The sequence below is a fragment of the Hyperolius riggenbachi genome, chromosome 6, assembly GCF_040937935.1.
Source record: "Hyperolius riggenbachi isolate aHypRig1 chromosome 6, aHypRig1.pri, whole genome shotgun sequence".
In the NCBI taxonomy this organism is placed as follows: domain Eukaryota; kingdom Metazoa; phylum Chordata; class Amphibia; order Anura; family Hyperoliidae; genus Hyperolius; species Hyperolius riggenbachi.
The window spans coordinates 305,652,803-305,680,554 of record NC_090651.1 but is presented as its reverse complement, the minus strand read 5'-3'; the positions used below and the strand labels follow the sequence as shown (position 1 = coordinate 305,680,554).

Below are 27,752 nucleotides of genomic sequence, written 5' to 3'. Positions count from 1 at the left end.
AGCCACCTCAGGATCTTCTGTCTGTTCACCTGGTTGTGTGGAGATTATCTTCCACCATGTGCAGTAATTCAGAAGGACTTGAACTCTTGCACTGGACAGTAGCAAAACATAGATAAATGCACCCTGTATGTATTTAGAGAGTTTAGCCTGTCTAATTGCCCTTTATCTGGGCCTAATCTCAAGTTGTAATTTGATCCCTCAGCTGTGTCAGCTGACTGCCATGGTAGAGAGGCTAATTTGTAAGCACCAGGATGTTAACTGTCTGCTTTCATGAAAGCAGGAAGTAGATACATTGCAGAATTATTGCAGGACTTTTTATCAGCTGTAACAAAAATGTTTTTTTTTCTATAATGGTTATCACGCTGTTGTTTATCTTTTAGAGCAGAGCGGAAGTTCTGAGTTCTGTTCCGCTTTGACCAGTAGGCAAGGTATAGAAGACAAACCTAAAGTGGGATATTCACTTCAGGTTTGATACTTGCCTAAGTAGAGTGAAGGCTCTGGATAGTATAGAGCAAGGGTCGGGAGCCAGATGTGGCTTTTTTGATGGGTACATCTGGCTCACAGACAAATCAGTAGGGGTTGATTCACTAAGCTACACTGCTCAAGCAGCGCAGCTTTGTGTGGCAGCGCAAGTAACATTTTCAAAGTAGGCACGCTACTGCTGTAGTATGATTACTATCACTACTAACTTACTCTCGCTGCCCCAAAGCAAACAGCTACTCCTATTGTCCCACTCTGGACCCTGTCAGGTCCAGTGACTTTGTAGGTCGAGATTCCTGCACTTTGATTGGCCCCATAGGCTGCCTGTCACTTGACAGGCAGCCTATTGGGCCAAAGTGCAGGGATCTCGTCCTACAAAGTGAATCAACCCCAAGTCAGCTAGCTAATTGTACAAGGTGTTAGTCTGTATTTCTCCTGTCTGGCTCTCGGGGAAATTGCTGAAACCCAAGAGAAGCTGAAGACGTGTCTGACACTTCCGTTGCCCGACGGATCAACTGTATACACATCACCGTGGCAACAGGGACATGAGCCTTCTGCTGCGCATGCGCACTGTCCCAGTTTGAAACCTATTGTATGGCTTTCACGGAAATACATTTTAAAATGTGGCGTTTATGGCTCTCTCAGCCAAAAGGTTCCTGGCCCCTGCTCTATACTCTCCAGAGACTTCCTATTTCCCCGTCTAGCCCTTCATTCCTGCACTGGTAGCCGGCAAGGCTGTTTAACTGAACAGCTCTTTTGAACTACTAATGTCCCGGAGTCTGAGGACCAAGCAGATCGAGCAGCTTTACTGGCGGACAGTGCTGTAATGAGGGGCCAGGCAGAGGAACGGGAAGCTTTTATATTATCCAAAGCCTTCCCTCTACTTGGGTAAGTATCTATTCTCTCTTCAGGTTTACTTTAAAAGACCATTATTGCAAAACATTCTACAATTTTAAATCCATATGTGTGTGCATACAAGATGTACGTTTGTACCAGCGTAGCAAGCAATTTTTAAAGTAATTGTCCAAGCTCGATAAAAAGAAAAAAGATCCACTTACCTGGGGCTTCCTCCAGCCCGTGGCACCCGTCCTGTGACCTTGCCCCAGCTCCGGTGGCCCCTGGTCTTCTCCGCTGGTTCAGCTGACCTCGCCATGGGCTGGAGGAAGCCCCAAGTAAGTGGATCTTTTTTTTTTTTTTTTTTTAATCGAGCTTGGACAATCACTTTAATGACTTTCCCCCATATTGCTTTCATAGTAGTCGGCAATTTTCTGGCAAAGCTGACAGGTTTTTGTCTTGTCCATCTCCTCATGAGGGATTTTCAGGCTTTTATTTATTTTCAAAAGCACTGTCTTCACAGCAGTTGCTCAGTACAGCTGTCATTATAATGCAACCAAGTGGGGAGGTTGACATCTTTTTGTGTAGATAATTTTCAAAGAGTCCTTTTAGGAAAAACTTAAAACATACTGAGAATTCCCCATGAGTAGACCAGTCCAAAACCTGTCAGGTTTTCAATACTTATTTTAAGTGACCGCAATTTCATTTAAAAGGGATAGCACATTGTATTCTAGGATGAATTATGCATTTTCTATTTATGTGCGCACATGTATTTTCACATCAGCGGTGCTTTAGGCCCGGAACCCACTAGCAGCGCTTTTCTGAGGGATGGAAGTTAAAAAAAAATAGTACCCCATAGCATTACATTAGCAAGAGTTTTACAAATCACTGGTGCTCAGAAAGCGCTACTAGTGGGTTCCAGGCCTTGAGGTCATACCAGTCACTACAGGGTTTTCCTTTAAAAGTTGTAACACGTGAGCCAGTTTTATAGTTTGTCACTGGCATGGCTTTTTTTTAAGCAATGCTTTTCTTGTCACATAAGTATCTGTGGCCTGTCAGGAGCTGTGAAGCGTTATGTAAAAGGGGAAATGACGGTTTTGTAATAACCCAGTTTTAGTGTGTTAGAACAGAAATAAGGCTGATACACACTTTGCCGCTGTTAGATGTGCAACACCTGAATTGACTAAAGAATATTTAATTTAAAAAAAAGTGGAAGACAGAGGAAGCGGCAGTCACACTCCTGGTGCAGAGGATGTTTTGCAAACACAGTACTGTATTATGACTATGGATTGTTTTGGCAAAACATTAGTATGCAGATGAAAGAAACCAACTAGAACACTGTTTTTTGCAATTTTTGTGCAATTAGATTATGATTCTATTTCCGATACGATTAAATCCAACATGTCCGATTGGGATTCGAGTCAATTCGATTTGCCATTGTTTTGCAATGGCAAATCGAATTGAATCCCGATCGGACATGTCTGATTTAATCGAACCGAAAATAGAATCAGAATAGAATCGTATCGTGTAGATGGGGCTTAAGGTTTGTGATTGTTTGGAACGGCATTGCATGAACAGTTGTACAGATTTGACAGAACTGTTGTTCTATGTAGAGTGGAATGATGAGTGGGAAGCACCCTGGTGGGGGGAATAAAAATAGCAGACAGTGTGATGCAACAAAGTGGATCAGTGAAGGGGAAGCCAGTGACACCAAAGACCCCGTACACAAGCTTAACAGATGTAGCCTGACGGGTTCAGGAGCCGCTCCCTTGTGCGACATCACAGGGCCAAGGCAGTACAGAAGCATCAGCCTGTATGCTGACTACACGCTCTGTTGCAATGTAGGGAGGCGGAGGGCTGACGGAGTGGCGTATACATGATGTCACATAGTGGACGGAGCAAGTGCGAGAACAAAGTAATTGGGCTGTGCTCGGCTGAGTTGATCTGCATGGCAGATCGCTGGCTGAGTGGTGGTCAGGGGGGGGGGGGGGGGGGGGTTGCTGTACCCACGCCGGATTATCGGCTTGGCAGTTATCGACGGCCTCAGCCTAGTGCATGTATGGGGCAAAGGGCCCATTTACAATTAGTCAGTTGGTGTGCGTTGGTACGCGTTAGTATGTGTTGTTTTCCATAGCAGTGTATTGTGAAAAAGATATCAGTTAAAACGCGTTAAATGGGAAGTGAGTCATAGGAAACCATGGGCATTACTTTGAAAATCAGTTTTCTTTCAGTTATAACGGAGAGCAACTAATTAAGTGTAAACGGGGCCTAAGGAACACCTGTACTCACACTACATTTCTACGAGAGATTAGTCCAAGAAGACAGTCTGCCACTATACATTATCGATTTGGGGAAGGAATATCCAGCACATTCTGTGAACGGTAGTGATACAGACACTGCTTGTCAGCCAGGCCTGTAGAGGGGATGGAATAGGATGTGTTCTGGTATGGGGACTACAACAGAGAAACAAAAGACTTCTGTTAACTGATAATCAAAATCATTGGTGATTTTACAGTTACACCTGTACTCAGCTAATTTCCATTTAGATCTACAACGTTGGTGAGAAACCGTACATGCTAGGCTGCTGCCCCCCAATTCTAAACATACATTTGTTTTGGCACTATTTAGGAAATTTAGATGAACTTCCGTTTTTCAGCTCAATAAGCCTTTGAAGAAAACCTCAAGTGTCCTGGTCCTCTGTGCTGACTTGCTGTTTTCCTTGTTGCTATGGCTGCACTACAAGATTATCCTTCAGGAAAGTTAGGAGTCCCTCTCAACTGTCACTCAGCATTAACTGACACTAAACATGCCTTTAATATCGCATAGCAGTTGTCACAGTCACAGGTGTATGTAAAAGAACAACAAAAAACTGATGTAGCATTAAAGAGGAACTCCAGTGAAAATAATGTAATATAAAAGTGCTTAATTTTTACAATAATTATTGTGGTGTAATTACTCACGCGATCGCTCGCTCCATGCCGCATGTCCCTGCCGGCTGCCGCCTCCACTTTACTTCCTATATGACGCGTAGTAATTCCGCATCATACAGAGATCTGGAGACGAGGAGCCTGCAACCGGAGGGGACACCGCATGGAGCCAGCGATCGGGTGAGTAATTACACACCGCACTGCTGCACCCCAGCATTGCGGTCGGGGGGGGGGGGGGGGGGTCATAGGGAGGGAGGATGATGTTGGCCCTACTCCTTGCAGTGGCCCCTATACCTGCTATCTATACTGGGGGCTCCTATACCTACTACATCTGCTGGGGCCAATATACCAGATACCTATACTGGGTTACCTATACTTACCTATATTGGGTCACCTATACCTGCTACAGCCCCCTTCCTGATTTCTTATTCTTTTGCATGTTTGTCACACTTAAATGTTTCTGCTCATCAAAAACCATTAACTATTAGTCAAAGATAACATAATTGAACACAAAATGCAGTTTTAAATGATGGTTTTTATTAGTGAGAAAAAAAAAAAGCTCCAAATCTACATGGCCCTGTGTGAAAAAGTGATTGCTCCCCTTGTTAAAAAATAACTCAACTGTGGTTTATCACACCTGAGTTCAATTTCTGTAGTCACCCCCAGGCCTGATTACTGCCACACCTGTTTCAATCAAGAAATCGCTTAAATTGGAGCTATCTGACACAGAGAAGTAGACCAAAAGCACCTCAAAAGCTAGACATCATGCCAAGATCCAAAGAAATTCAGGAACAAATGAGAACAAAAATAATTGAGATCGATCAGTCTGGTAAAGGTTATAAAGCCATTTCTAAAGCTTTGGGACTCCAGCGAACCACAGTGAGAGCCATTATCCACAAATGGCAAAAACATGGAACAGTGATGAACCTTCCCAGGAGTGGCCGGCCGACCAAAATTACCCCAAGAGCGCAGAGAAAACTCATCCGAGAGGCCACAAAAGACCCCAGGACAACATCTAAAGAACTGCAGGCATCACTTGCCTCAATTAAGGTCAGTGTTCACGACTCCACCATAAGAAAGAGACTGGGCAAAAACGGCCTGCATTGCAGATATCCAAGGCGCAAACCATTTTTAAGCAAAAAGAACATTAAGGCTCGTCTCAATTTTACTAAAAAACATCTCAATGATTGCCAAGGCTTTTGGGAAAGTACCTTGTGGACCGACAAGACAAAAGTTAAACTTTTTGGAAGATGCGTGTCCCGTTACATCTGGCGTAGAAGTAACACAGCATTTCAGCAAAAGAACATCATACCAACAGTAAAATTTGGTGGTGGTAGTGTGATGGTCTGGGGTTGTTTTGCTGCTTCAGGACCTGGAAGGCTTGCTGTGATAGATGGAACCATGAATTCTACTGTCTATCAAAAAATCCTTAAGGAGAATGTCTTGCCATCTGTTCGTCAACTCAAGCTGAAGCGATCTTGGGTGCTGCAGCAGGACAATGACCCAAAACACACCAGCAAATCCACCTCTGAATGGCTGAAGAAAAACAAAATGAAGACTTAGGAGTGGCCTAGTCAAAGTCCTGACCTGTATCCTATTGAGATGTTGTGGCATAACCTTAAAAAGGCGGTTCATGATAGAAAACCCTCAAATAAAGCTGAATTACAACAATTCTGCAAAGATGAGTGGGCCAAAATTCCTCCAGAGCGCTGTAAAAGACTCGTTGCAAGTTATCGCAAACGCTTGATTGGAGTTATTGCTGCTAAGGGTGGCCCAACCAGTTATTAGGTTCAGGGGGCAATTTTCACACAGCTCCATGTAGGTTTTGAGTTTTTTTTCTCACTAAATAATAAAAACCATCATTTAAAACTGCATTTTGTGTTCAATTATGTTATCTTTGACTAATAGTCAACGGTTTTTGATGAGCAGAAACATTTAAGTGTGACAAACATGCAAAAGAATAAGAAATCAGGAAGGGGGCAAATAGTTTTTCACATCACTGTAAATATAGTGCAGTGATGGATATTTTTCAATCTACTGTGCTCTTTAAACATTAGTGTGAATATATTCTTTTCGTTGTAGCTCTTTGGTGGCAAGGAATACTTTAAATGTCAAAATTTTCATACAACTTATTTCCATCTAAATGGCATTACCACAAATCCTATATTGTCCTGCACCCCCCCCCCCCCCCCCCCCAAAATAAAAATCATGACATGCAAACATTTTTGTTATGAAGCTTAAACGCCATAGGAAGCTTGTTGGGTCAGGTGCATGCTGGGAGAAATCTTTAGTCTGTTAATAACTGGGTTTCTCTCCCATGCATATGATTTGGCAGTTATCTGTAGGCATAATTGTGATCATTGGTGGCAAATTCAGTACGCCTGACGCAGGTCACGTGATCGTACGCAATACGGAAGTCCGGGGAGGTGCGGGACGCCGCGGACGGCTGTTGTTGCAAAGAGCGCTGGACCCAAGAGACTTGCCATTGTGACATGCCATTTCTTCCCATTGGGAGCTTGTAAGTTGCTGGAGTGTGCGAGAGGCACAGTTGTGTTTTATCTGGAGCTAACATATTGCGCTATGGAAATTTTTTGTGTGTTATATTAAAGGCCATTTTTTACTGTCTGGATCTGGATATGATCACTGATGTTCTGAGTGATACATATAATAAGCGAGACTGCCACCTGTACATGGTGGTTTGTATCTGGTGAGCCTCTGTTTGTGTGGTGGTGGGCACCACGAGTGAGCACTACATATCACTTGCACGGTTGAGTGGTGGAGCATGCAAGATAACCTGTTGAAACAGTATTACGCTATGTAAAATTGTTGTTTTTAGGATTCAGGACTGGAAGCGTGCAGTGGATTGCATTGCATTTAAAGTCGCAGCCAAATCAGACTGACCACAGCGCACTAACAGGACTGTTTGCACTTTTATACTGACTCTTGTGGCATAACAGTGGGAGGGATTGATTTTGTTTGGGTGGCACAGCATTACTGTTGAAATATAATTGTGATCATAGCAACAGTTTGGGGCCAGGTGCTAGACCGATGCATTGAGTGGATCCATTTTCTTGACCAAGACGATTCAGTGCTCCACATGTTTCAGCAAAGCTTTAGGGAGTACCTACTAGATAGTTGGCAGAGACTTCCTCAACCAAGCGCCCCAGGCAAAGAGCACTATCACATGTGTACCAGCCTTAAACCCTTTGACGTACTTTGCACATGATCTGACCTTAAACACCCCTGGGTTACTGTAAGTCACTGTCACACGCTCCTTGGCAAGTTTCATTCCTCTCACTCCTTTCCTGTATCATCTTCTTAACCACTTTTTAGAGTAATCCAGTAACTTCTAATAGTGTATTACTGCTTTATTTTTAGATGAATAAAATCGCCTATTGCACTTAGTTTTTCGGGTTTACAAGCAATCAAGTTTAAATAGGCACTACCCCTCTCAACAACCCGTGTCTGATTACGGGGGGTATGCTGGCTCTGCTCCATCTACTCCAGCCACTTCACTTACTAAGCACGTGGGCTGTTTGTCTACTTCAGACTTTAGAGGTGGTGGAACTTAATAAATGGCACATAGAGTGCTTCAAAGAATCCCTTGACTGTTAGTTGTAAGTCCACCATAAAAGAGAAGTGCACTGTGAGACTTAATTAGTAATATTTATGGCGTGTTTTTCACAATTTTTTCACAATTCTTTGGACCCACTAATGGAAGGAAAGCTGCTATCCAATTTGATCAGATTAATGGAAGCGATCCGAAAAATGGAATTCACTGCTTTTCTTCCATTAGTGGGCCTGAACAATTGTTTCCAGTAGATATTATGATCAATCGACGAATTGTATTGTTTATGGCCACCTTTGCACTGATTATTGGCCATTGGGTATAGCGCTGTATTTCAGATTCTCAGGCGATGTGTGATGACTGCAGTTGGCTTTAAAGGACTTACGAGGCGAACTGGCCCCAAAAAGTTAAATACCTGTATGAAATATCAATGCACGGAGGGCACCGTCCGCGCCCTCCGTGCCGTTCCGCCGGGTCCCCGCATCTCAATGTGCCCCCCCGGCCGGTCCCGACCCCACAGCCCGGGTCGGGCTCTCCTTCCTCCAGTAAGATGGCCGCCGGAGCTGGCCGCGGCTGCGCAGTCCGCATATGCGCGAGTGCGGCTGCGCAGTCCGCATATGCACGAGTGCGGCTGCGCAGCTCTAGGGCCTCCCCCCGATCCACGCTATAGGCAGTCTCCTGTTGCGTGGATCGGGGGGAAGGCCCTAGAGCTGCGCAGCCGCACTCGCGCATATGTGGACTGCGCAGCCGCGGCCAGCTCCGGCGGCCATCTTACTGGAGTAAGAAGAGCCCGACCTGGGCTGTGGGGTCGGGACCGGCCGGGGGGGCACATTGAGATGCGGGGAACGGCGCGGACGGCGCCCTCCGTGCATTGATATTTCATACAGGTATTTAACTTTTTGGGGCCAGTTCGCCTCGTAAGTCCTTTAAAAGCATCATAACTATAGTAAGAACTAATCCCCACTCTTGCGTTTACAGGATGAGGACACTACAAATTCACTATAAATGTTTTATACTAGCAGACATAATAAATGTTTAATGCTAGAAGTCGTAATTAGATGATGAAGCAAAATCACTAACACAGTGCAAGACAAATCATGTCATTTTGAAATCCTCTTATCTTGCAGTGAGACATGTTTTGGAAATTTGATTTGCACACGAGTTCACATGTGGACACCCTTCTGGAAAGAGAAAATGTTACTCTCTCAGAACTGCTGGACGAAGAGGACGTGCTGCAAGAGTGCAAGGTGGTCAACCGTAAGCTGGTGCAATTCCTTGTCCAGCCTCAACACATGGAGGAACTGGTGACTTATATCACACAGGAGCCATCCAGTGACATGGATGAGAAACTACGTTACAAGTAAGCATGTTTTCATGATTCTTAAAGGATACCCTAACTGAAATGTGACATAATGATAGACATGTGTATGTACAGTGCCTAGCAGACAGATAACTATGCTGTGTTCCTTTTTTTCTTTCTCTGCCTGAAAGAGTTAAATATCAGGTATGTAAGTGGCTGACTCAGTCCTGACTCAGACAGGAAGTGACTACAGTGTGACCCTCACTGATAAGAAATTCCCCTTTTTTACCTCTTTCTTGCTCTCAGAAGCCATTTTCTGCTAGGAAAGTGTTTTATAGTTGGAATTTCTTATCAGTGAGGGTCACACTGTAGTCACTTCCTGTCTGAGTCAGGACTGAGTCAGCCACTTACATACCTGATATTTAACCCTTTCAGGCAGAGAAAGAAAAAAAGGAACACAGCATAGTTATCTGTGTGCTAGGCACTGTACATACACATGTCTATCTCATTATGTCACATTTCAGTTGTGGTATCCTTTAAAGCACAGGGGTCTGGTAAGCCGCTTTCATCATGAGGTTCCTCTTCAGACAGGACCACTCAAACTGATATCCACAGGCCAGATAGATTAGCTAATGCATCACAAGCTGGCAAAGTAAAATAAATTCTGAAATAGATTAGTATTCCAGTGGTTATGCATTAAACCTATCTTAAAGCAGAGTAGAGCTTACAAAAACTTTATTTGTAATGCTGCTGGTGTAACAAAGTCAAAGTACAACAGTACTACTTAAACTTCAACCACTGTTTTCTGATAAGTGGTTTCCTGTATCAAATTAAGGCTACCTCAATCTCAAAATTGCAAACACAACCCCTAAAAAAATGCAAAACGCATGCAGTTCTTAATATTTTTTGCATTAGTGACTCTGGGAGATGTTTCCTGGAGCAATTATGATCTTGCGACCAGGAGTGGCGTTACGGTAGCCATACATCAGGTGACTTGGCGGCCGATCGACCATCCGATTTGATTAGAGAGGCAGAGCCTAAATACATTAGAGGGTAAAGGAGAAGAAACGTAATTACTGTTTAATATATTTGAAGAGGTCATTAGTAATGGCCCCATCCCGATTGGATATGTCGGATTTAATCGGGTCGTAAATAGAATCGTAATCGAAACGCACAAAGAATTGTATCGTATAGATTGGGCTTAACCTTCAAGCAGTAAATATTCTGTATTTCACTATAATCTCCACATCAAAATCCTGTTGTAATATGACCCTATCCATCTTAGTGTTGATAATTCTGCATAATTTTGTATCCTCTGCAAAGATTGTTACATTACTCTGTATTCCATCTTCTAAATCTTTAAAAAATAAATTGAAACGAATTGGACGTAGAACTGTCTGTCCCCCACTGCTAAGTTTCTCATTTTGTGGGGCTTTTTGGACCATTGTAGCCCCTAACACACTCCAATGAGTTCTGGTTCACCATGAGCTTGCTGGTTAGTCTGTACCTCACATTTTGAGTATGATCCCTTTACCACACTCTTTGCCTTCTGTCTCTTAACCATTTCTGTATCCACATGCACACATTTTCTCCTAGTCCCAGTATCCTCAGCTTCTGTACCAAACATTTTTTTTTTTCTATAATGGGGAACAGTATCAAAGCATCTACAAAGTCCAAGTTAAAGAACTGAAGTCAGAAGAATATGAGGGTCTGCCATATTTATTTCCTTCTAAACAATACCAGTGCCTTGCAGCCTTGCTTTTCTATTCGGCTGCAATAGTTATTTATCTGTGATATCAAAGGCACTCTTGATAGTGGGCTGCTCATCCTTTGCAAAATCCATCTTGTGCGTTGGGATATGCTTTATGATGGACTTGCATTAAATTCAGCTGTAATTTTTTTGTGTTGGCCTTCTATTGTTGCGTGCTACTCTCCTTTCACCCCTCTCATTCACCAGCCTTCTTCAACCAGAATAGTCCTTATCGGTTGAAGTTCCCCCCCCCCCCTCAACTACCACCCTCTAAACACCTAAAAACAAAAGCTGTAATTTCAGAGATGCTAGCACCATCTTGTCTTGCACAGACTATCACCTCTCATTTAACCATTTCAGCCTCCCGGACGTGATGCTCACATCCAGGCACTGCTCTGCTGTGGTGCCACGCTTCGCGTGCGTGCCCCCGTGCTGTCCCCCGGTAGCCCTGGGATCAGTGATCGGGAACCATGCCCTGGGATCAGTGAACGGGAACATGGTTCCCGATCACTGATCCGTGTCCCCAGCAGAAGAACTGAAGCGCTCTTACTAGATGCTTCAGTCTTTCTGCAAATAAGTTTCTGCGTCCTTGTGCTTCCGGTTAGCGAGAAGCACAAGGAGGAAAAAAAACTCAAGGTAGCCATCTTGTGGCCAAATAGTAAAACTACATCTACATATTTTTTACATTACAATTTACACATATAATATTAAAAATTAACTGTTTATTTCCACACCAAAATATTACCCAAATACAATTTTAATGGAAAAAAAATTACAATTTATAAAAAAAAAAAATGAAAAACATAAATAGTTACCTAATGCTAGGTACACACCATACACTTTTCTGTTAGATTCTTCTGTTAGCTTTTTTCCATGTTGTAGGTAAATCTATCTGGCAGGTAAATCTAAGAGAAAATCTAACAGAAAATTGTATGGTGTGTACCTAGCATAAGGGTCTGAACTTTTTAAATATGCATTTGAAGGGGGTATACTACGAACATTTTTTAAATTATAAGCTTGTAAATCGTGATGGACGCAAAACGGAAAAAATGCACCTTTATTTCCAAATAAAATATTGGTGCCATACATTGTGATGGGGACAAAATTTAAATGGTGTAATAACTGGGATAAACGGGCAAATAAAATACATAGGTTTTAATTATGGTAGCGTGGATTATTTTAAAGCTGTAATGGACGAAAACTGAGAAGAAATGATTTTTTTCCATTTTTTTCTTATTAATCCTGTTAAAATGCATTTATAAAAAAATAATTCTTAGCAAAATTTTTACATTTCAAAAAAAATCCATGTATCCCCTTTTGATATTGCATGTATATAGCTGTCTGTTCTATTATATTGTAAGCATACAGGATGAAGTCTGATGAAGGCACAATAGCCAAAAAGGTTACTCTCATATTTTTTAAGTTGGTCATTAAATGGTATCATCCTGATCCGAAACTTCTTGCTTATGCCCTCATTCTGAGACACTTAAATCTTTTGTCTTACCCATTCTGACATTAACTTCCGTAATAACTACATCGTCCGAAGCTGAGTTTTCCTGATATAAGAAACTCAGCATTGTTACGTCACTGTTGGATTGGTTTACTTTAAAATATGGGGTGTCTATCATTTTTTGTGGGCCACTCAGTGTGTGTTGCCTTGTTCGTTTTCCAGAAGTCTGGCATGGGCAAAAGGCAGACAAGCCTTGACAATAATGAAGGCTCATTAACCTCCTCGGCGTTCTATTGAGATCGCCAGGGAGGCTGCGGGAGGGTTTTTTTTTTATTAAAAAAAAACTATTTCATGCAGCCAACTGAAAGTTGGCTGCATGAAAGCCCACTAGAGGGCGCTCCGGAGGCGTTCTTCCGATCGCCTCCGGCGCCCATAATAAACAAGGAAGGCCGCAATGAGCGGCCTTCCTTGTTTTGCTTAGATCGTCGCCATGGCGACGAGCGGAGTGACGTCATGGACGTCAGCCGACGTCCTGACGTCAGCCGCCTCCGATCCAGCCCTTAGCGCTGGCCGGAACATTTTGTTCCGGCTGCGCAGGGCTCAGGCGGCTAGGGGGGCCCTCTTTCGCCGCTGCTTGCGGCGAATCGCCGCAGAACGGCGGCGATCAGGCAGCACACGCGGCTGGCAAAGTGCCGGCTGCGTGTGCTGCACTTTATTTGATAAAAATCGGCCCAGCAGGGCCTGAGCGGCAGCCTCCGGCGGTGATGGACGAGCTGAGCTCGTCCATACTGCTCAGGAGGTTAAAGGACCACTATCGCAAAAAATTGTAAAATTTAAAATACAAGTAAACCTATCCAAATAAGAAGCATGCTTCTTCCAGAGTAAAATGAGCCATACATTACTTTTCTCCTATGTTGCTGTCTCTTACAGTAAGTAGTAGAAATCTGACAGAACCGACAGGTGTTAGACTAGTCCATCTCTTCATAGGGGATTCTCAGCAAGGCTTTTATTCTTTACAAAGACATTCCCTGAAAAGGATTTATACAATGATGCTGGCCAGCCTCCCTGCTCGCTGCACACTTTTTTGGCAGTTGGACAGAGCAACTGCCATTCACTAAATGTTTTTGAAAATAAAGAAAACCCTGAGAATCCCCCATGAGGATATGGGCTAGTCCAAAACCTGTCAGTTCTATCAGATTTCTACTACCTACTGTGACACCAACATGGGAGTAAAGTAAGTTATAGCTCATTTGACTCTGGAAGAAACGTACTCTTTATTTGTATGTGTTTACATGTGTTTTAAATTTTACGATTGTCGCGTTAGTGGTCCTTTAAGGCCATGTTACCTACATACAGGAGGTAGAAACCCTAATAATTATGAGTGCATATGCTGCAGAATTCCATTTAGCTTTAGTGCCTTCTGAATAGCGCGCAAAATGGTAATATAACCAATTGGATGCGACAGAACATTGTGAACTTGTACCAGCAAGCATGAAGGAACATATGGAAAGAATGTAAATGTTTCACTCCTGGCTCTCATGACATTACATTTATTGCCATAACATGGTGCTGTTCATTTGTATTATTATTATTTACTGAGCGCATTTTCTTCATCATTATTAGGTATGCCAGTGTGTCATGCGAGATACTGACAGCAGACGTCTCACAGATTAACGATTCTTTAGGGGAAGATGAATCTTTGCTGAAGCAACTGTATGGCTTCCTGCAGAATAACGAAGACTTGAATCCCTTGCTTGCTAGCTTCTTCAGCAAAGTGATGGGAATACTTATCAACCGGAAGACAGAACAGGTAATGAAAACTGTACCTTACTGATTCACAAAAGGTGTATTTGGACTTTGGTATAAGTGTAGATTTCTTGTAAATAGAATGCCATTGGCACACCAAACCTTTGTAAGCAACCTTGTTTTTCATCTGGGTGGCACAGATGGAAGGGCTAAACCGATCACCTACTCATGATCATTTCTCATGATGAGATCAATCAAACTTTAGTATTAGTATTGGACGTGTGTAGTTTTTGGCATGGGTTCCAGATGACCAGAGTTCTTTGCCAGTATTATCTAACCCTAACTGACCCCTCTAAATCCTCCTGACAATGACCCAGATTCTTCCAAAAGCTCCACAGTCATGAATCATAGTGCATCTATGATAAGTGATGAGGGTGGTGTGTCCACATACACACTACATCAGCTAAATGAACGGTTATTACTTAGCCTTACAAATTATTTTCCCTGGCCAATAACCTGATGCTCTTACTTTCTATCTAGTGGTTGGTGGAGCATTGCATATCCATGGCAACTATCGTACAGCAAGTGAAGACTCTTCACCACTGCAAAAGCACAGTGCTGGACAAACCTTGCCAATCTATAAACAGAGCCAATAGGCCCTGCCTCAGCAGGCAGTGCTCTTTAGTAACTGTGCCTAGTCTGATTGTAGGATGGCTATGAATGCTTGCCATCCTACAATCTGCAGACTGAAGTTGAAGTCTGTTTTTAAAGAAGTAGGATTAGCCATACTATGCTAGGGGAAAAAACACATATGTAAGTAGATACATACTTGATCTACTTACATAACACACATGTATTGTACTGTCTACGTTTTGATTTCCGTGAATTTTGTATAGTAAATGAAGAGAATTCTGTCCCTGGTGGGAACCATGTCTTTTGCGCACAGTTTGAGGCTAAATACTGATGTCATTTCTTCCCTTTCGTTTCTCCTCCAAGTCACCTCAGCCTTGCTTGTAAACACAAGTTAGCAGAGGATCATGTTTCAGATAGGCAGCTAGACAGGGAAATAAAGGGAAGAGGAAGAATATATTATAGATAAAAATAACCCCCAGCATGCAACTGTTTGGCACTGACTATTAGAGGGCCAGTGCTCCTAAAGTATGTGATAACTCCAAGCCATAACAGCAGAACATTTTTTTTGAAAATTTTGAATGCAGGATTAGCATCTTTATCACTTAATACACTCAGACCAGTTGCTGTTGAAATTAGATTTTTATGGTGACAATCCCGCTTTAAAGTTCAGTCTTTTTAATCAGTAGCTGGATACTAGTTGCTCTGCATTATGAACAGTTATGGCACTATCACTAGGCACCGCTCGCGCCTCTTATCACTGTGGGCCACCTCTGATCTGTAGTTCTGGGTATGCAAGCAGGCAATGCAGCAGGCAAATGGAACTATGAGACAGGAGGAGGCAACATGCAGAGGGAGTCCAGGTCTCTCTGTGGGTGGGCAGGGCGGGTCTTTCTGTCTGTCTGTGTCGGCATCAAGGGTGAGCCCAAGGACTAGGACACACCACAGCAGCGACCCCACCCTCCCATCGCCCAAGGCACGGGCCTTTGTGGCCTTCCCACAAATCCGGCCCTGCCCATGTACAGTAGCAAGAACTACTGGAGGTCGCCCTGACATCATTGCCGGGGACCGGGACGGAGCTGCGGCGAACGTTTGCATGCAGAGGTGCGGCGAGGGACATGCTGGGAGCTTGGGGCTGGAGGAAGCCATGGGTAAGTAGCGCTTATTTTCTTATTTTAGATTAACAAAAAAAGTGTTCCTTGCGCTTCAACTCCAGACAACCAGAACCAGTCAGATCCAATAAATAACTTGTCCAAACCAGGCAATCACACGATGTGCTGCTCCAAATAGGGAGTGTGCAAAAAAACTTCTGAGAAAAGGAGCGCTCTTAGTGTGTTACCGATGGTTGGAATTTTATTGCGCATTAAAAGTAAATACTCACAAAATGAAGAATTCAAAGTCGCTTATCAGCGGAAAAGCCACCCGATATACCCCTCTGCGGCAAAGTTGCACGCGCTGTGGCCAGCTGCGCAGTGTCCGATGTTGCCAGGAGGCTCGTCTTGCGAGGCGGTAGGCGGGGCCTATGGACGAGGTGCGTGTGACGTCATTACGCGTTTCGTCACTCTGCGCCTTCGTCAGATGGCGCCAAAACTCGTAATGACGTCACATGCACCTCGTCCATAGGCCCCGCCTACCGCCTCGCAAGACGAGCCTCCTGGTAACATCGGACACTGCGCAGCTGGCCACAGCGCGTGCAACTTTGCCGCAGAGGGGTATAACGGGTGGCTTTTCCGCTGATAAGCGACTTTGAATTCTTCATTTTGTGAGTATTTACTTTTAATGCGCAATAAAGTTCCAACCATTGGTAACACACTTAAAGCGCTCCTTCTTTTCTCAGATGTTTTCTTATTTTAGGCCTGATAACTCCTTTAAGAAGACTGATTGTTTATTGTTGTGACTTAGACCACAGATCACATTTTATGACCAATTTCTGTAGAAATCCATATAATTGCAAAGGGTTCACATACTTTTTCTTGCTACTGTATGTGTAAAAATGCACATCTCATTAACATAACTACATTGCGGTGGCTACCATAGAAAGAACATGTAATTGCTTAAAGTCATTGGGAATCGAGATTTAAAAAAAAGAATAGCCAGCTACTTGACTAAGGAGAGGGAAGGCTCTGGGTCCTAATGAGCCTTCCTTCTCCTCTCCCGGTGCCCTCGGGTCAGTGCTAGCTTCCCCATTTGAATCCCCCGCTGCGGGGGACTTTGGAAGTTTTCGGGAAGAGAGTCATCCCAAAGACAGGCGGCTCCATACTGTGCACACGAGCACGCGAGAGAGGGCGCTCACGCATGCGCAGTATGGAGAGGCCCATCTTCAGGAGCACTCGGGCTACCGAAGACTTCCAAAGTCCCCCACAGCAGGGGATTCAAGAAGGGAAGCTAGCGCTGAACCGAGGGCACCGGGAGAGGAGAGGGAAGGCTCATTAGGGCCCAGAGCCTTCCCTCTCCTTAAAGAGAAACTGTGACCAAGAATTGAACTTCATCCCAATCAGTAGCTGATACCCCATGAGTACTCTATTCCTTTTCACAAACCAATCATCAGGGGGCGCTGTATGACTGATGTTGTGGTGAAACCCCTCCCACAAGAAACTCTGAGGACCATGGTACTCCTAGCAGTTTCCTGTCCGTGAACCTTGTTACATTATGGGAAATAGCTGTTTACAGCTGTTTCCAACTGCCAAAAGAGCAAGCAGCAGCTACATCACCTGCCAGCAGTAAAAAATGTCAGAATGTAAATCAGGGGTTTAAAAGATTTTTACAATGGGCAAACACTGACTAAATCATTTATACATAATTGTAAAAATGAAGCACTTTTTTTATTCCATTATTTTCACTGGAGTTCCTCTTTAAGTAGCTGGCTTTTTTTTTTTTTTTATCTCAATTCCCAATGGCTTTAAATGTCCCATATTAAGATTAATTGCAAGAAGTACTATATCTTCAACACTGTAGCTTGTAACCCAGATATTTAGCTTAGATAACTGACGTCATTTTAAACTAGTGTTTCTGGGTACACTCTTTATATTTCATGGCTTTAATAGTTAATATTTCATGTAGCAATTTGGTAAATTGCCTTTTATAGATTTGAGGTGCCCTTGGGTATTGTAAAGCTTTTTGATGTTTGGCTAGGATTTTCCAGGAGCGGGCTGCAGTAGAGCGTTGCCCATGACTGTCCTCCCAGGCTCACATGAGTCAGATGAGGAGAAGCAGCCATTCATTCATAAAATATGCATTCTTGTTTAGACGTGAGAACAGGTTAGGGGAGAAGTAAATCTATGTGTTGGAGAGATTATGTAATAGACGCTATGAAGCTAGGATTTGTGAGTTCTACACATCTAGCTCCCGGTAGTGCTGTCTGTTTTCATTTGGTGGATGCTTGTTATGTGTAATAACCTGCAGAGCAAGTGGATTATTTTGTTGTCCTTTAAAGAGGTTTTCTGGCGTACCTGCAGTTTTATCCAATCTTGGATTTCTTGATCTATAAAATATAAACGTTTCATGTTGTGCAGCATAGAACTTTCTGTGGTTTCGCAGCCAGTAACCTAGTCCCTCCAGCTTTCATATTTTACCTGGCTGTTGATGGGCAGGCTGCACAAGAATATAGTCATGTGATTCACTGATCATGGTAATCTCCTGTTTGTCGAGAGCGTTATCTGCTGTGTGAGTGACAGGCTTGGCATGTTTCAGCTACGTCCTGCATTCCAGATCAAGCCTACTGGTGTGATCTTCTGGTCTTGCCCTGCCGGTCCAGCCACCCTCCCTGAAGAGATTGGCATGTGTCCCATCGGTGCTGCACTTTTGACCTCTGACGTTCTCTCTAATGATGGCCATGTGTCTGTTGCGCTACATTGCACTTGCGGATTAGGCTAGTAGGGGAAAAGAGGGAGGTCAGTTGTGCAGCGCTAGAGGACTCCTAGTAGGTATCTACTTACTAGTATGCTTCCCATGTGCTGATGTTGGCATAAAGGGGAAGCCGGCTGCAGCAGACAAAACTAGGGCACAAGATATGGGAATGTTGTAATGGGGCGCTATATTGAGATGGAAGCATAATATTGAGATGGTAGAAACACTGAAATACTGTGAAAAAAATGAGTCATTGTTATAATGCTTCCATATGGGAGCTTATTGAAGAATAATGAAATCTGTCTCTGTTTCCCTTTCAGGGAAGTAGAAAGAGGAATGCTGTGCTGGTGTTTGTGAACAGCATATATCATCATGTCTGAACCTGCAATTGACCGCCATATTCTCCAGTGTTCTGACTCAGTGCATGGAAGCACCTTGCATGTGTTGTCATGGTAGATGAAAGAACAATGTTCAAGTGTCAGATTTTCTTTACCAGATACTTTGTATGGGTTGTGGGGTAAAGAAACACTTGAGATGTTTCAACAAGCACATGGTGTGACCCCACAGTTTAGGAAGACCATTGTGCTTGCATCTGTCATGACAATAGGTTTGAGGTGCTTCAACTCACTGTGACAGAATGCTGAAGAATATGACATGGGTATATACAGTGCCTAGCACACAAATAACTATGCTGTGTTCCCTTTCTTCTTTCTCTGCCTGAAAGCGTTAAATATCAGGTAGGTAAGTGGCTGACTCAGTCCTGACTCAGACAGGAAGTGACTACAATGTGACCCTTACTAATGAGAAATTCCAACTTTAAAGGGAACCTAAACTGAGAAGGTTGTGGATTTTTCCTTTTAAAATAATACCAGTTGCCTGACTCTCCTGCTGATCCTGTGTCTCTAATTATACTTTCAACCACAAGCATGCAGATCAGCTGCTCTGATTGAAGTCAGGCTGGATTAGCTGGATGCTCGTTTCAGGCCACTACTGCAGCTAAAGAGATCAGAAGGGATGCCAGGAAACTGGTATTGTTTAAAAGGAAAAATCCATATCCTTCTTAGTTTAGGTTCCCTTTAAAACACTTTCCTAGCAGAAAATGAATTCTGAGAGCAGGTAAGGGATAAAAGGGTCAATAGTTCATAGATTTTAGCTCTGGGATAATTCAATGAATGTGTCAGAGAGTAAAACAATAAAACAGTTAAAACTTAAAAAGTAGATTTAAACATAAAATTAAACTGTGTAATAATTTTAAAAAGTCATTTTTAGGAGGAAGAATATAGATAGAATCGTTTATATCATTAGTTTATTTTCGCCTCGGGTGTCCTTTAAGCTTTCCCCATGTCTTAATTCCTGAAAAGGAAATGGGCACTGTTGTAATTGAGTATGCAGTGTTTCCAAATTAAGAGACGTGAACATTCATTTGATTTGTATTTGAATATATGTAGTACTAAACGCTGTCTTTTGATTCAGGTCACTTTAAACACTTAAACGCTAGGTGGTTCTTATCTGCTGAGAAGCTAGCGTGTGTACAGTGGCCTGCAATATGTTTTGATGCATTGATTAGAGGTCCAACTGACAAATCGTCTTAAGCGTATAGGCTGAGGTTGTTGTTCTCCTCAACTCACCCGTTTATCATGTGCCGCACCATCGGCCTTTCTCCTCCTCCTGCAGACTAACGACCCGTTTGTATAGAACTGTAATTTGCTCACAGTGATCACAGGGTCAGGAGCCAATGAAATTGAATGAAAATTGGCCTCTGACTGAGATACGGAACTCTGCTGTTAGCATGACAGCAGAGTGGGCTGCAGCGTCCCAGTATTAGCGCAAGTGATGGGAATGGCGGGTGCACACAAACGTGGGAGTTGAAATCTACGCCTCGACAGGCTTAAGAAGGCATAAACAGAACGTAGATTTCAATAGCGGTGGTTCGAAAGTGGTTGTCTCTTTTTCAAAACACTAGCTCATTGCTGATAATGTGCATCGTCTGACCTTTTGGTAACTCCACGGGAGTTTATTGTGAGTGTGGGAAGGTACACATGCTAAGCTTAAAGGATACCTGAGATGACGTGACATGATGAGATAGACATGTGTATGTACAGTGCCTAGCACACAAATTAATAGGCTGTGTTCCTTTTTTTCTTTCTCTGCCTGAAATAGTTAAACATCAGGTATGTAAGTGGCTGACTCAGTCCTGACTCAGACAGGAAGTGACTACAGTGTGACCCTCACTGATAAGAAATTCCAACTATAAAACACTTTCTTAGCAGAAAATGGCTTCTGAAAGCAGGAAAGAGATAGAGGGTCAATAGTTCATAGATTTTAGCTCAGGCATACTTTCATAAATGTGTCATTGAGCAAAAACAATAAACCAGTAAAAACGTAAAAAGTAGATTTAAATATAAAATAAAACTGTGGAATATCTTAAAAAGTCATTTTTAAGAGAAGGAAGATAGATACAACTGTTTTCAAAAAAAATTTTATTTTATTTTTTTTTATTTATTTTTTTACCTTGGGTGCCCTTTTAATATGGCTGTCCTCTGAAGGAGACCACCTTCCATATTTTAAATTGTCCGCTTTCAACAAGCACATCCACTGTTTTTGGCATATCAAGAGGTCCTCCTGCCCGTTGTTTCGGGCATAGCCCTTTTTCAAATTGCAACAGCCATGATGGCTGTTGCAATTTGAAAAAGGGCTATGCCCGAAACAACGTTTGTCATTGTTAAGCCACAATGGTGATGCAATAAAAGAGCTTTTCCTGATGCTTGGAGTGGTGCCGACCTCTTTACTACTTGATAGCTCTGCTTCAGCAGCATAAATGGTAGCGCATTATGAGAAACCTTCCAACCCACCAGTTCAGGTGTCCTGTGGTTCCCTGATATAATAGTTCATGTTCTCTAAAATGACTGACAACTGAACACTTGTACAGGAAGTATTCTTGTAGAGCCTCATACTTGTCCTCTTTATGGCCAGCATTATTGATCCTACCTTGTATTATGCTGTTTACATAATACTTCATAACAGCTGTAGAGGTTAAAGGTTGTCTAAGCAAGCACTTAATAGGATAGTGTTACTTGGGAAAGCTAATTAAATCTATCCATGTTATCTTCACATGACAGATTGCATAACGGGAAGACTTGTCCTAAGGTGCACATACACTTACCGATTTCAACCCCCCCCCCCCCCATTGATTTCCGACATATTTAATTGCATCTACTAGAAATTGATGCCCCAACATGCCTATGCCTTTCTGATCGACCATTGGATACATTTTTGGGCTAAATTGTTGGAAATGGTTGAAAAAGAGATATCGATCAGGGCATTGATGCCCAATAGCATAGCACTGCATTGAACAAAAGAACACTGCAGTTCAATGGATATTTAATACATTTCTTGCTGAAATGTATTAAAAATCTGTGCGCAGTGTGGAAGGATTTGATCGGCTTGATCCCTCTCTGATCAGTTTCTATGCAGAGAGGCATCTATCTATTGGCCACATCGAGTGGCCATCTATAAGGGCTCGTTTCCACTAGCCACCGCTCTGCCTGCTCGTTTCCACTAGCCTGCTCTGCGGGAAAACAGACTAATCCCATGAGTCGTGCCATGCACGGCTATGGGATTTGCAGCCTCCCGCGCGAAAACTGTGGCCAGTGTCGGCCAAATCGCTAGGGTAAGCAATTCGGCCGGCGGCGCCATAGTTGCCTATGGGAGAGTTTCCCCGGGCAATTTGCCTGCAGGGAAACTCTCCTAATTCTGCCTGGTTTCTGCGCTAGTGGAAACGGGGCCCTAAGTGTATGGCTAGCTTTAAAGCCTGCTGTTTTACTAACTTTCTACTAGTCTGTCTAGATCAGCCTTTCTCAACCTTTTTACCTTGGAGGAACCCTGCAAATAACTTTTGGATCTCAAGGAAACCCTGCAAACAATTTTTTAGGTCTCGAGGAACCCCTGCATTTATTTTTCAAGTTGCATGGTCTTTAAAAGTAGGTTAGGCTGTTAATTTCTCTACCCCCAATACAATGCCACTCATACTGCCTCCAGACCCCTCAATCTAGTGCTTCTTGTTACAGTACCACCTATTATAGTGTGCTCTAGTATACTTCCCCACGATGGGGTAAAATGCCAAGGAACCCCTGCAGAGTCCTCAAGGAACCCTGGGGTTCCAGGGAACCCTGGTTGAGAAAGCCTGGTCTAGATGGTACAAATCAGTGAGATGTAGACAACAGAAACCAAAAGATTTTCAAAATTGTTTAGATGTGGAAAAAGAAAACAAAAAAACCCCACAAAAACAGAATAGAAAAACACACCAGAAAGAGTTGTTGTTATAAAGACAGGGATTCATTTCCTCCATGACTTAATCCAAATGTATAATCGTATTTCTTGGGTACCTGACCTGTTCTGCCAGCTGACAATGTTCAGGTCTGTCAGTGGTGACAACATACAGCTGACATAAGCAGGCTGTAATGCAGCCACACAATTGGGAGCTGGTAGAGAGAATGTAGAGATATAATAAAGAAACAGCTTCTTTTTCAGTTTTTTTTTTTTTTTTGGACAGTGCTGAAATAAACAGATAAAAATATTTCTGGATTGTAACTAATCTAGAAGTACCACTTCGGTCTTGCTTTTAGTGGTACTGTGTCATTTAATGTGTGCATTTAATAATTATTCTGTATCATGGCCTTTAGTGAGTGAAGGAAGCTGCTGCTTCCCTCCCCTCCACATAGTTTTTGATTAACCAACACAGCAGAATCTCTCTGTCCTGCTGACTATTATGTATTTTGCACTTTACAGATTGTAGCCTTTCTTCGGAAGAAAGAAGATTTTGTGAACTTACTGCTTCGGCATATTGGCACATCCGCTATTATGGATCTGTTATTACGCTTGTTGACATGTGTGGAACAGCCTCAGCTGAGGCAGGACGTGTTCAATGTGAGTGCATTATTTTTACTGCATGTGTAATCATGTGATCTTTTTATTGTTCTCCCAACGAGTTATTGTGTATGTAACCTAATGGGTTTTTTAGTTTCCATGGCTGATGGCTGACTCTTATAGCTGTATCCTTGCCTCTAAACTATCAGGACTATTAAGTCAGGGAGAAGACTGTTGCTCTACCAGGATGTTGCTGCTCTGCAGCTATCTCTTCCCCCTACCCATTGCTCTTCTGATCTGTTCCTTCTCCCCATGTTGTTTCTTCCTTTGCCATCTAACTTATTTTCCTCCATCTGACCAGACTTATTGTCACAGTAAGCGCTGGCAGGGCTGAGGAGTTGCAGTCAGTGCAATTTTTGGGTACCAGGAGTCGTTGGTTTCATAAACTGAGGTGTTGGTGTTGATTTTTGTAACGACTCTACAACCCTGAGCAATGTTAGAGGGGCCTGCTACCCAAAGCCTAAAATGCTCCCTTTGGGTCCTCCACTCCCCTGTTTATAGATAAAAGCAGCATGTCTCTCACCTTATCCATTACAGCCTGTGGTGATAAGACCTCTCACTGTTCCCCTAGTGCCAGCTTCTGCTGATCGCGTCATTACACACAACTAGCACTTTAAATGTGTATCCAGGACACCTGTTTATTTTAAGGACCATATTTTTGAGTCTGTGAAGTCCCACAGACATGTATGCGGAGAGAGAAGACAATGCGGTCAGTATATATGAATCTCCTTCACAGCTGTATGTTGTAGTTCCCGCCCACACTGTTTCCCTAGTTCACTGAAGCTGCAAACTCACAGTGCTGAAGTGTATGAAGCCACAGCTAATATTTCTTAGTTTGTGGTCATTATTTGTCATGTGTAGTAACTGTGTGGCCTGTTATACTGGGATGTGTTTGTAGATATGAGATCTCTTAGCAGGTTTTGCAATGAGTATCTTTCTTCTAACGGCGTGCAAGTCATTTCATTTACAGTCTGTAAGTCCTTTAATTTAACAGAACCTAACTACTGTACACCTTTTTTGTAATTAGGACCTGATCTAGCAATTATTGTGTTAACATTGGCCTCAATTCACTAAGCTTTATTAAACACTTTATCGAACGTTTGATAATTTACCTTATGGGTAAAATCTAATTTTGAATTCACTACGTTGTTATATATTTATCACATTTTTTTATCGAAAAAACATTCAATAACTAGAACACCTTAGTGAATTCAAAATTAGATTTTACTCATGAGGTAAATTATCAAACGTTCGATAAAGTGTTTGATAAAGCTTAGTGAATTGAGGCCATTGTGTTACTTTACTGGGTAAGTGGATCTGTACTCTTGTATGGGGCAGAAGGAAAACAGAGAGAAATGCATCCTGTGCGTATTTAGAGAGTTTAGCCTGTCTAATTTCCCCTTATCTGTGACTATTCACAACTGTAATTTGAGCTCTCAGCAGTGACAGATGGCTGCCTGGGCAGAGCAGCTAATTTGTAAGCACTGGATGTTAACCCTATGCCTGCTTCCAAGGAAGTAGATACACTGCAGATTTATTGCAGGATTTGTATCAGCTGTAACAAAGATTTTTTTTTTAAAGTTTATTATGCTGTTGCTTATGTTTAAGAGCAGAGATGAAGTTCTGAGTTCAGGTCCACTTCAAACCTTTAATACAAAATGAGTTATAGACGGATCCTCTTTTGTTATCAGAGAAGATGTGCCACAAAAGTTCTGCTTTTTTTTTTGCTTTGTTCATATTAGCGTCTGGGAGTGTATTGTTCTTGGGAGGTGGTGGGGGGGTTGCTCATAATGGACGGGTATGGGTGGTAATGCTTGCCAAATGCTACAGGGATTTTTTGCCATTTGCAATGCAGAACATAACATGCCATTGCTGGTTTGCATAACTGGCTTTCCCCTTGTGTTTGACTAGCTTTTGAAATAACCCACCTTCAGATACCTAGGTAACACTTGTTACATGTTGGGGCCACAAGTTAGGTGAACAAATCTGTGCAGAATGTAAAAAAAAACAAATACACTCATATGTGTGCATTCAACTTCAATCAAGATTTAGTAGTATGGCTTTGTCTTTCTTGTGTTTTTATGCAGATGCTGCTGAATAAATAATTATGCTGCACTTCCTGTTTTTGCTCAACAATGGGAGGATAGTTAATGTGCACATGAATATTGATTCATTCATTGTGAATTTGATGCCAGGGTACATTTCAAATTATTTGGGACAGAAACGGCAAAAGAACGGAAAAGTTTGAGGCAGGAAACACACTTGTCCCTCCGTTTTTCCTGAGCGCTTTAGTCACTCTGCGTTTGCGTTCTCCACACATAATTTTAAATCAGGACTGCGTTCTATTTTTTTCTCGTAAACTCGTTTTAGAGAAAATTGAAAGCTTTCCTGATTTAAAATTGTGGGGTAAACTGAAAATGCGGACTGCAAACAAACGCAAACAACTTGCGATTCCGGAGCGGGCTATTCAAATCAGTGAGTGTTGTGTGCCACATGAAACAAAACAGATTCAGATTCTAAGTGTGCTCCCTGCCTAATGCTTATAAAATCTTCAGGAGCACCTTACAACTTGTGTTAAAGGGGAACCTAAACCCTCTCTGCTCTAAAAGATAAGCAGCAGCATAGTAACCTGTAAAAAAAATTTTTGTTACAACTTGCAGAACTCCTACAAAAAATGGGAGCACAGAAAGAGTTAACTTCCTGTTTTAAGTATTAGCACAGAAGTCTGGACACTGCAGCACATTTCAGACTGAGCTAAAAACTCTGATTACTTGTGATCTTGCTGAGAAGGGAGAATTAGTTAGGCTGTTCTCTATAAACACACACAGGGTGGATTTCTCTGTTTTCCTGATCTCCTGTGCAAGAGTTTAGGTCCACTTTAACTGGTAACAGATGAGCCGCGTTCTTTCAGCCAGGCGCGTGGGTGGCAGGCTGGCAGCTGTTGGTTGCCAGCAATCTGGGGAGATATAATCTGGATAAATAACGTTTGGTATGAAATGAATGAAACTGGAGTGCTGAAATATGTGACCCCCTGTGCATCCCGTACCTCACAGTTCAATACAATTTTATTGAAGCAGATTGTAAGATAGAAAATTGCTCAGATAGAAAATTGCAAATGGTTTGTGAATTCCTTTAACCATAGTACACAGTATCATTATAAGATTCAGAGAATCTCAAGAAATCTCAGCACTCGAGACAAGGCCAAAAGCTATACTGGATGTTAATGATCTCCAGGCCCTCAGGCAGTACTACATTAAAAATGAACACAATTCTGTAATTATAATCGCTGAAAGAGCTCAGGAACACTTTTTGGAAAACCATTGTATGTGAATATATTTCTTTACTTTCATTCACATATACAACTTTTGCATATTCTTATAAGACTAACATGGGGGAATGTTGAATGTAAATTTATGGAGAAACATGATGCCACTTCCCTGTGGACTATAGTCCATTTAACATGGACGGAGGTAAGTTAGAAAATGTTCCTGTGGTCTGAAGAACCAGAAAGTGTGGAGCAGGTACTGCAGTCTTGGCAGTGAGGGCTGTAGAACAGCAGAGTGTCAACCTGTCCTTGGCGGTATTCCCGACCCAGGCTCAGGGTGAAAATATGAGATGCTAGGAGCTGTAATCCTGAGCCTGAGTGGAGGTAACCGACGGGAGCTATATTCAGAGCGGCATGTATAACGTCCCTGGGATATGGGCACGCACTTGCCCGTATTATTCCAGTCCTCAAAGGCTCTCGATCCCTTGGGCGAAATCGCTGTCACATGACTGACTGTGATCTCACCATAGGGTAGAGTGCCACCCAGAGGACAGGAGGAAGAATTGCAATGCTCGATCCCTGGGAGATGAGTCATGTGCAGGGACTGCTGCAGATTTCTTTGTGGTATAATTTTTTTAAAATGAATTTTAGGGTCTAAAAGCTAATGAAAAAACGGTACCGCTTTTAGGCCCTAAAATCCGTAAAAAATCCTACCACGAAAGAGAAGAAGAGAATCTGTAACATCAAAACGTCCCCTGGGGGGTACTCACCTCGGGTGGGGGAAGCCTCAGGATCCTAATGAGGCTTCCCACGCCGTCGTCCATCCCTCGGGGGTCTCGCTGCAGCCCTCCGTGCAACGGTGACGTCAATATTTACTTTGCCGGCTCCGAAGTAGGCGGAAATACCCGATCGCTGTCGGGTCTGCACTACTGCGCAGGCGCAAGTCTCCGGCGCCTGCGCAGTAGAGCGGACCCGACTGAGATCGGGTATTTCCGCCTCCTTCAGAGCCGAGAGCAGCCATAGCGCCCCC

The 27,752-nt window shown here is 42.8% G+C and overlaps 1 protein-coding gene across 3 annotated transcripts in view; it reads left to right on the top strand.

Annotated features, from left to right (window-relative positions):
* The window catches only part of LOC137521674 (serine/threonine-protein phosphatase 6 regulatory subunit 1-like), a 150,824-nt gene that overhangs the window by 43,441 nt on the left and 79,631 nt on the right, over window positions 1-27,752 (top strand). For all 3 annotated transcript variants that reach the window (XM_068241263.1, XM_068241264.1, XM_068241265.1), the window contains exons 2-4: window positions 8,937-9,169; window positions 13,933-14,119; window positions 23,320-23,457. In XM_068241263.1, the coding sequence (XP_068097364.1) occupies window positions 8,943-9,169; window positions 13,933-14,119; window positions 23,320-23,457 (552 nt within the window). In that variant the 5' untranslated portion in view covers window positions 8,937-8,942. The remainder of the gene's footprint in view (window positions 1-8,936; window positions 9,170-13,932; window positions 14,120-23,319; window positions 23,458-27,752) is intronic.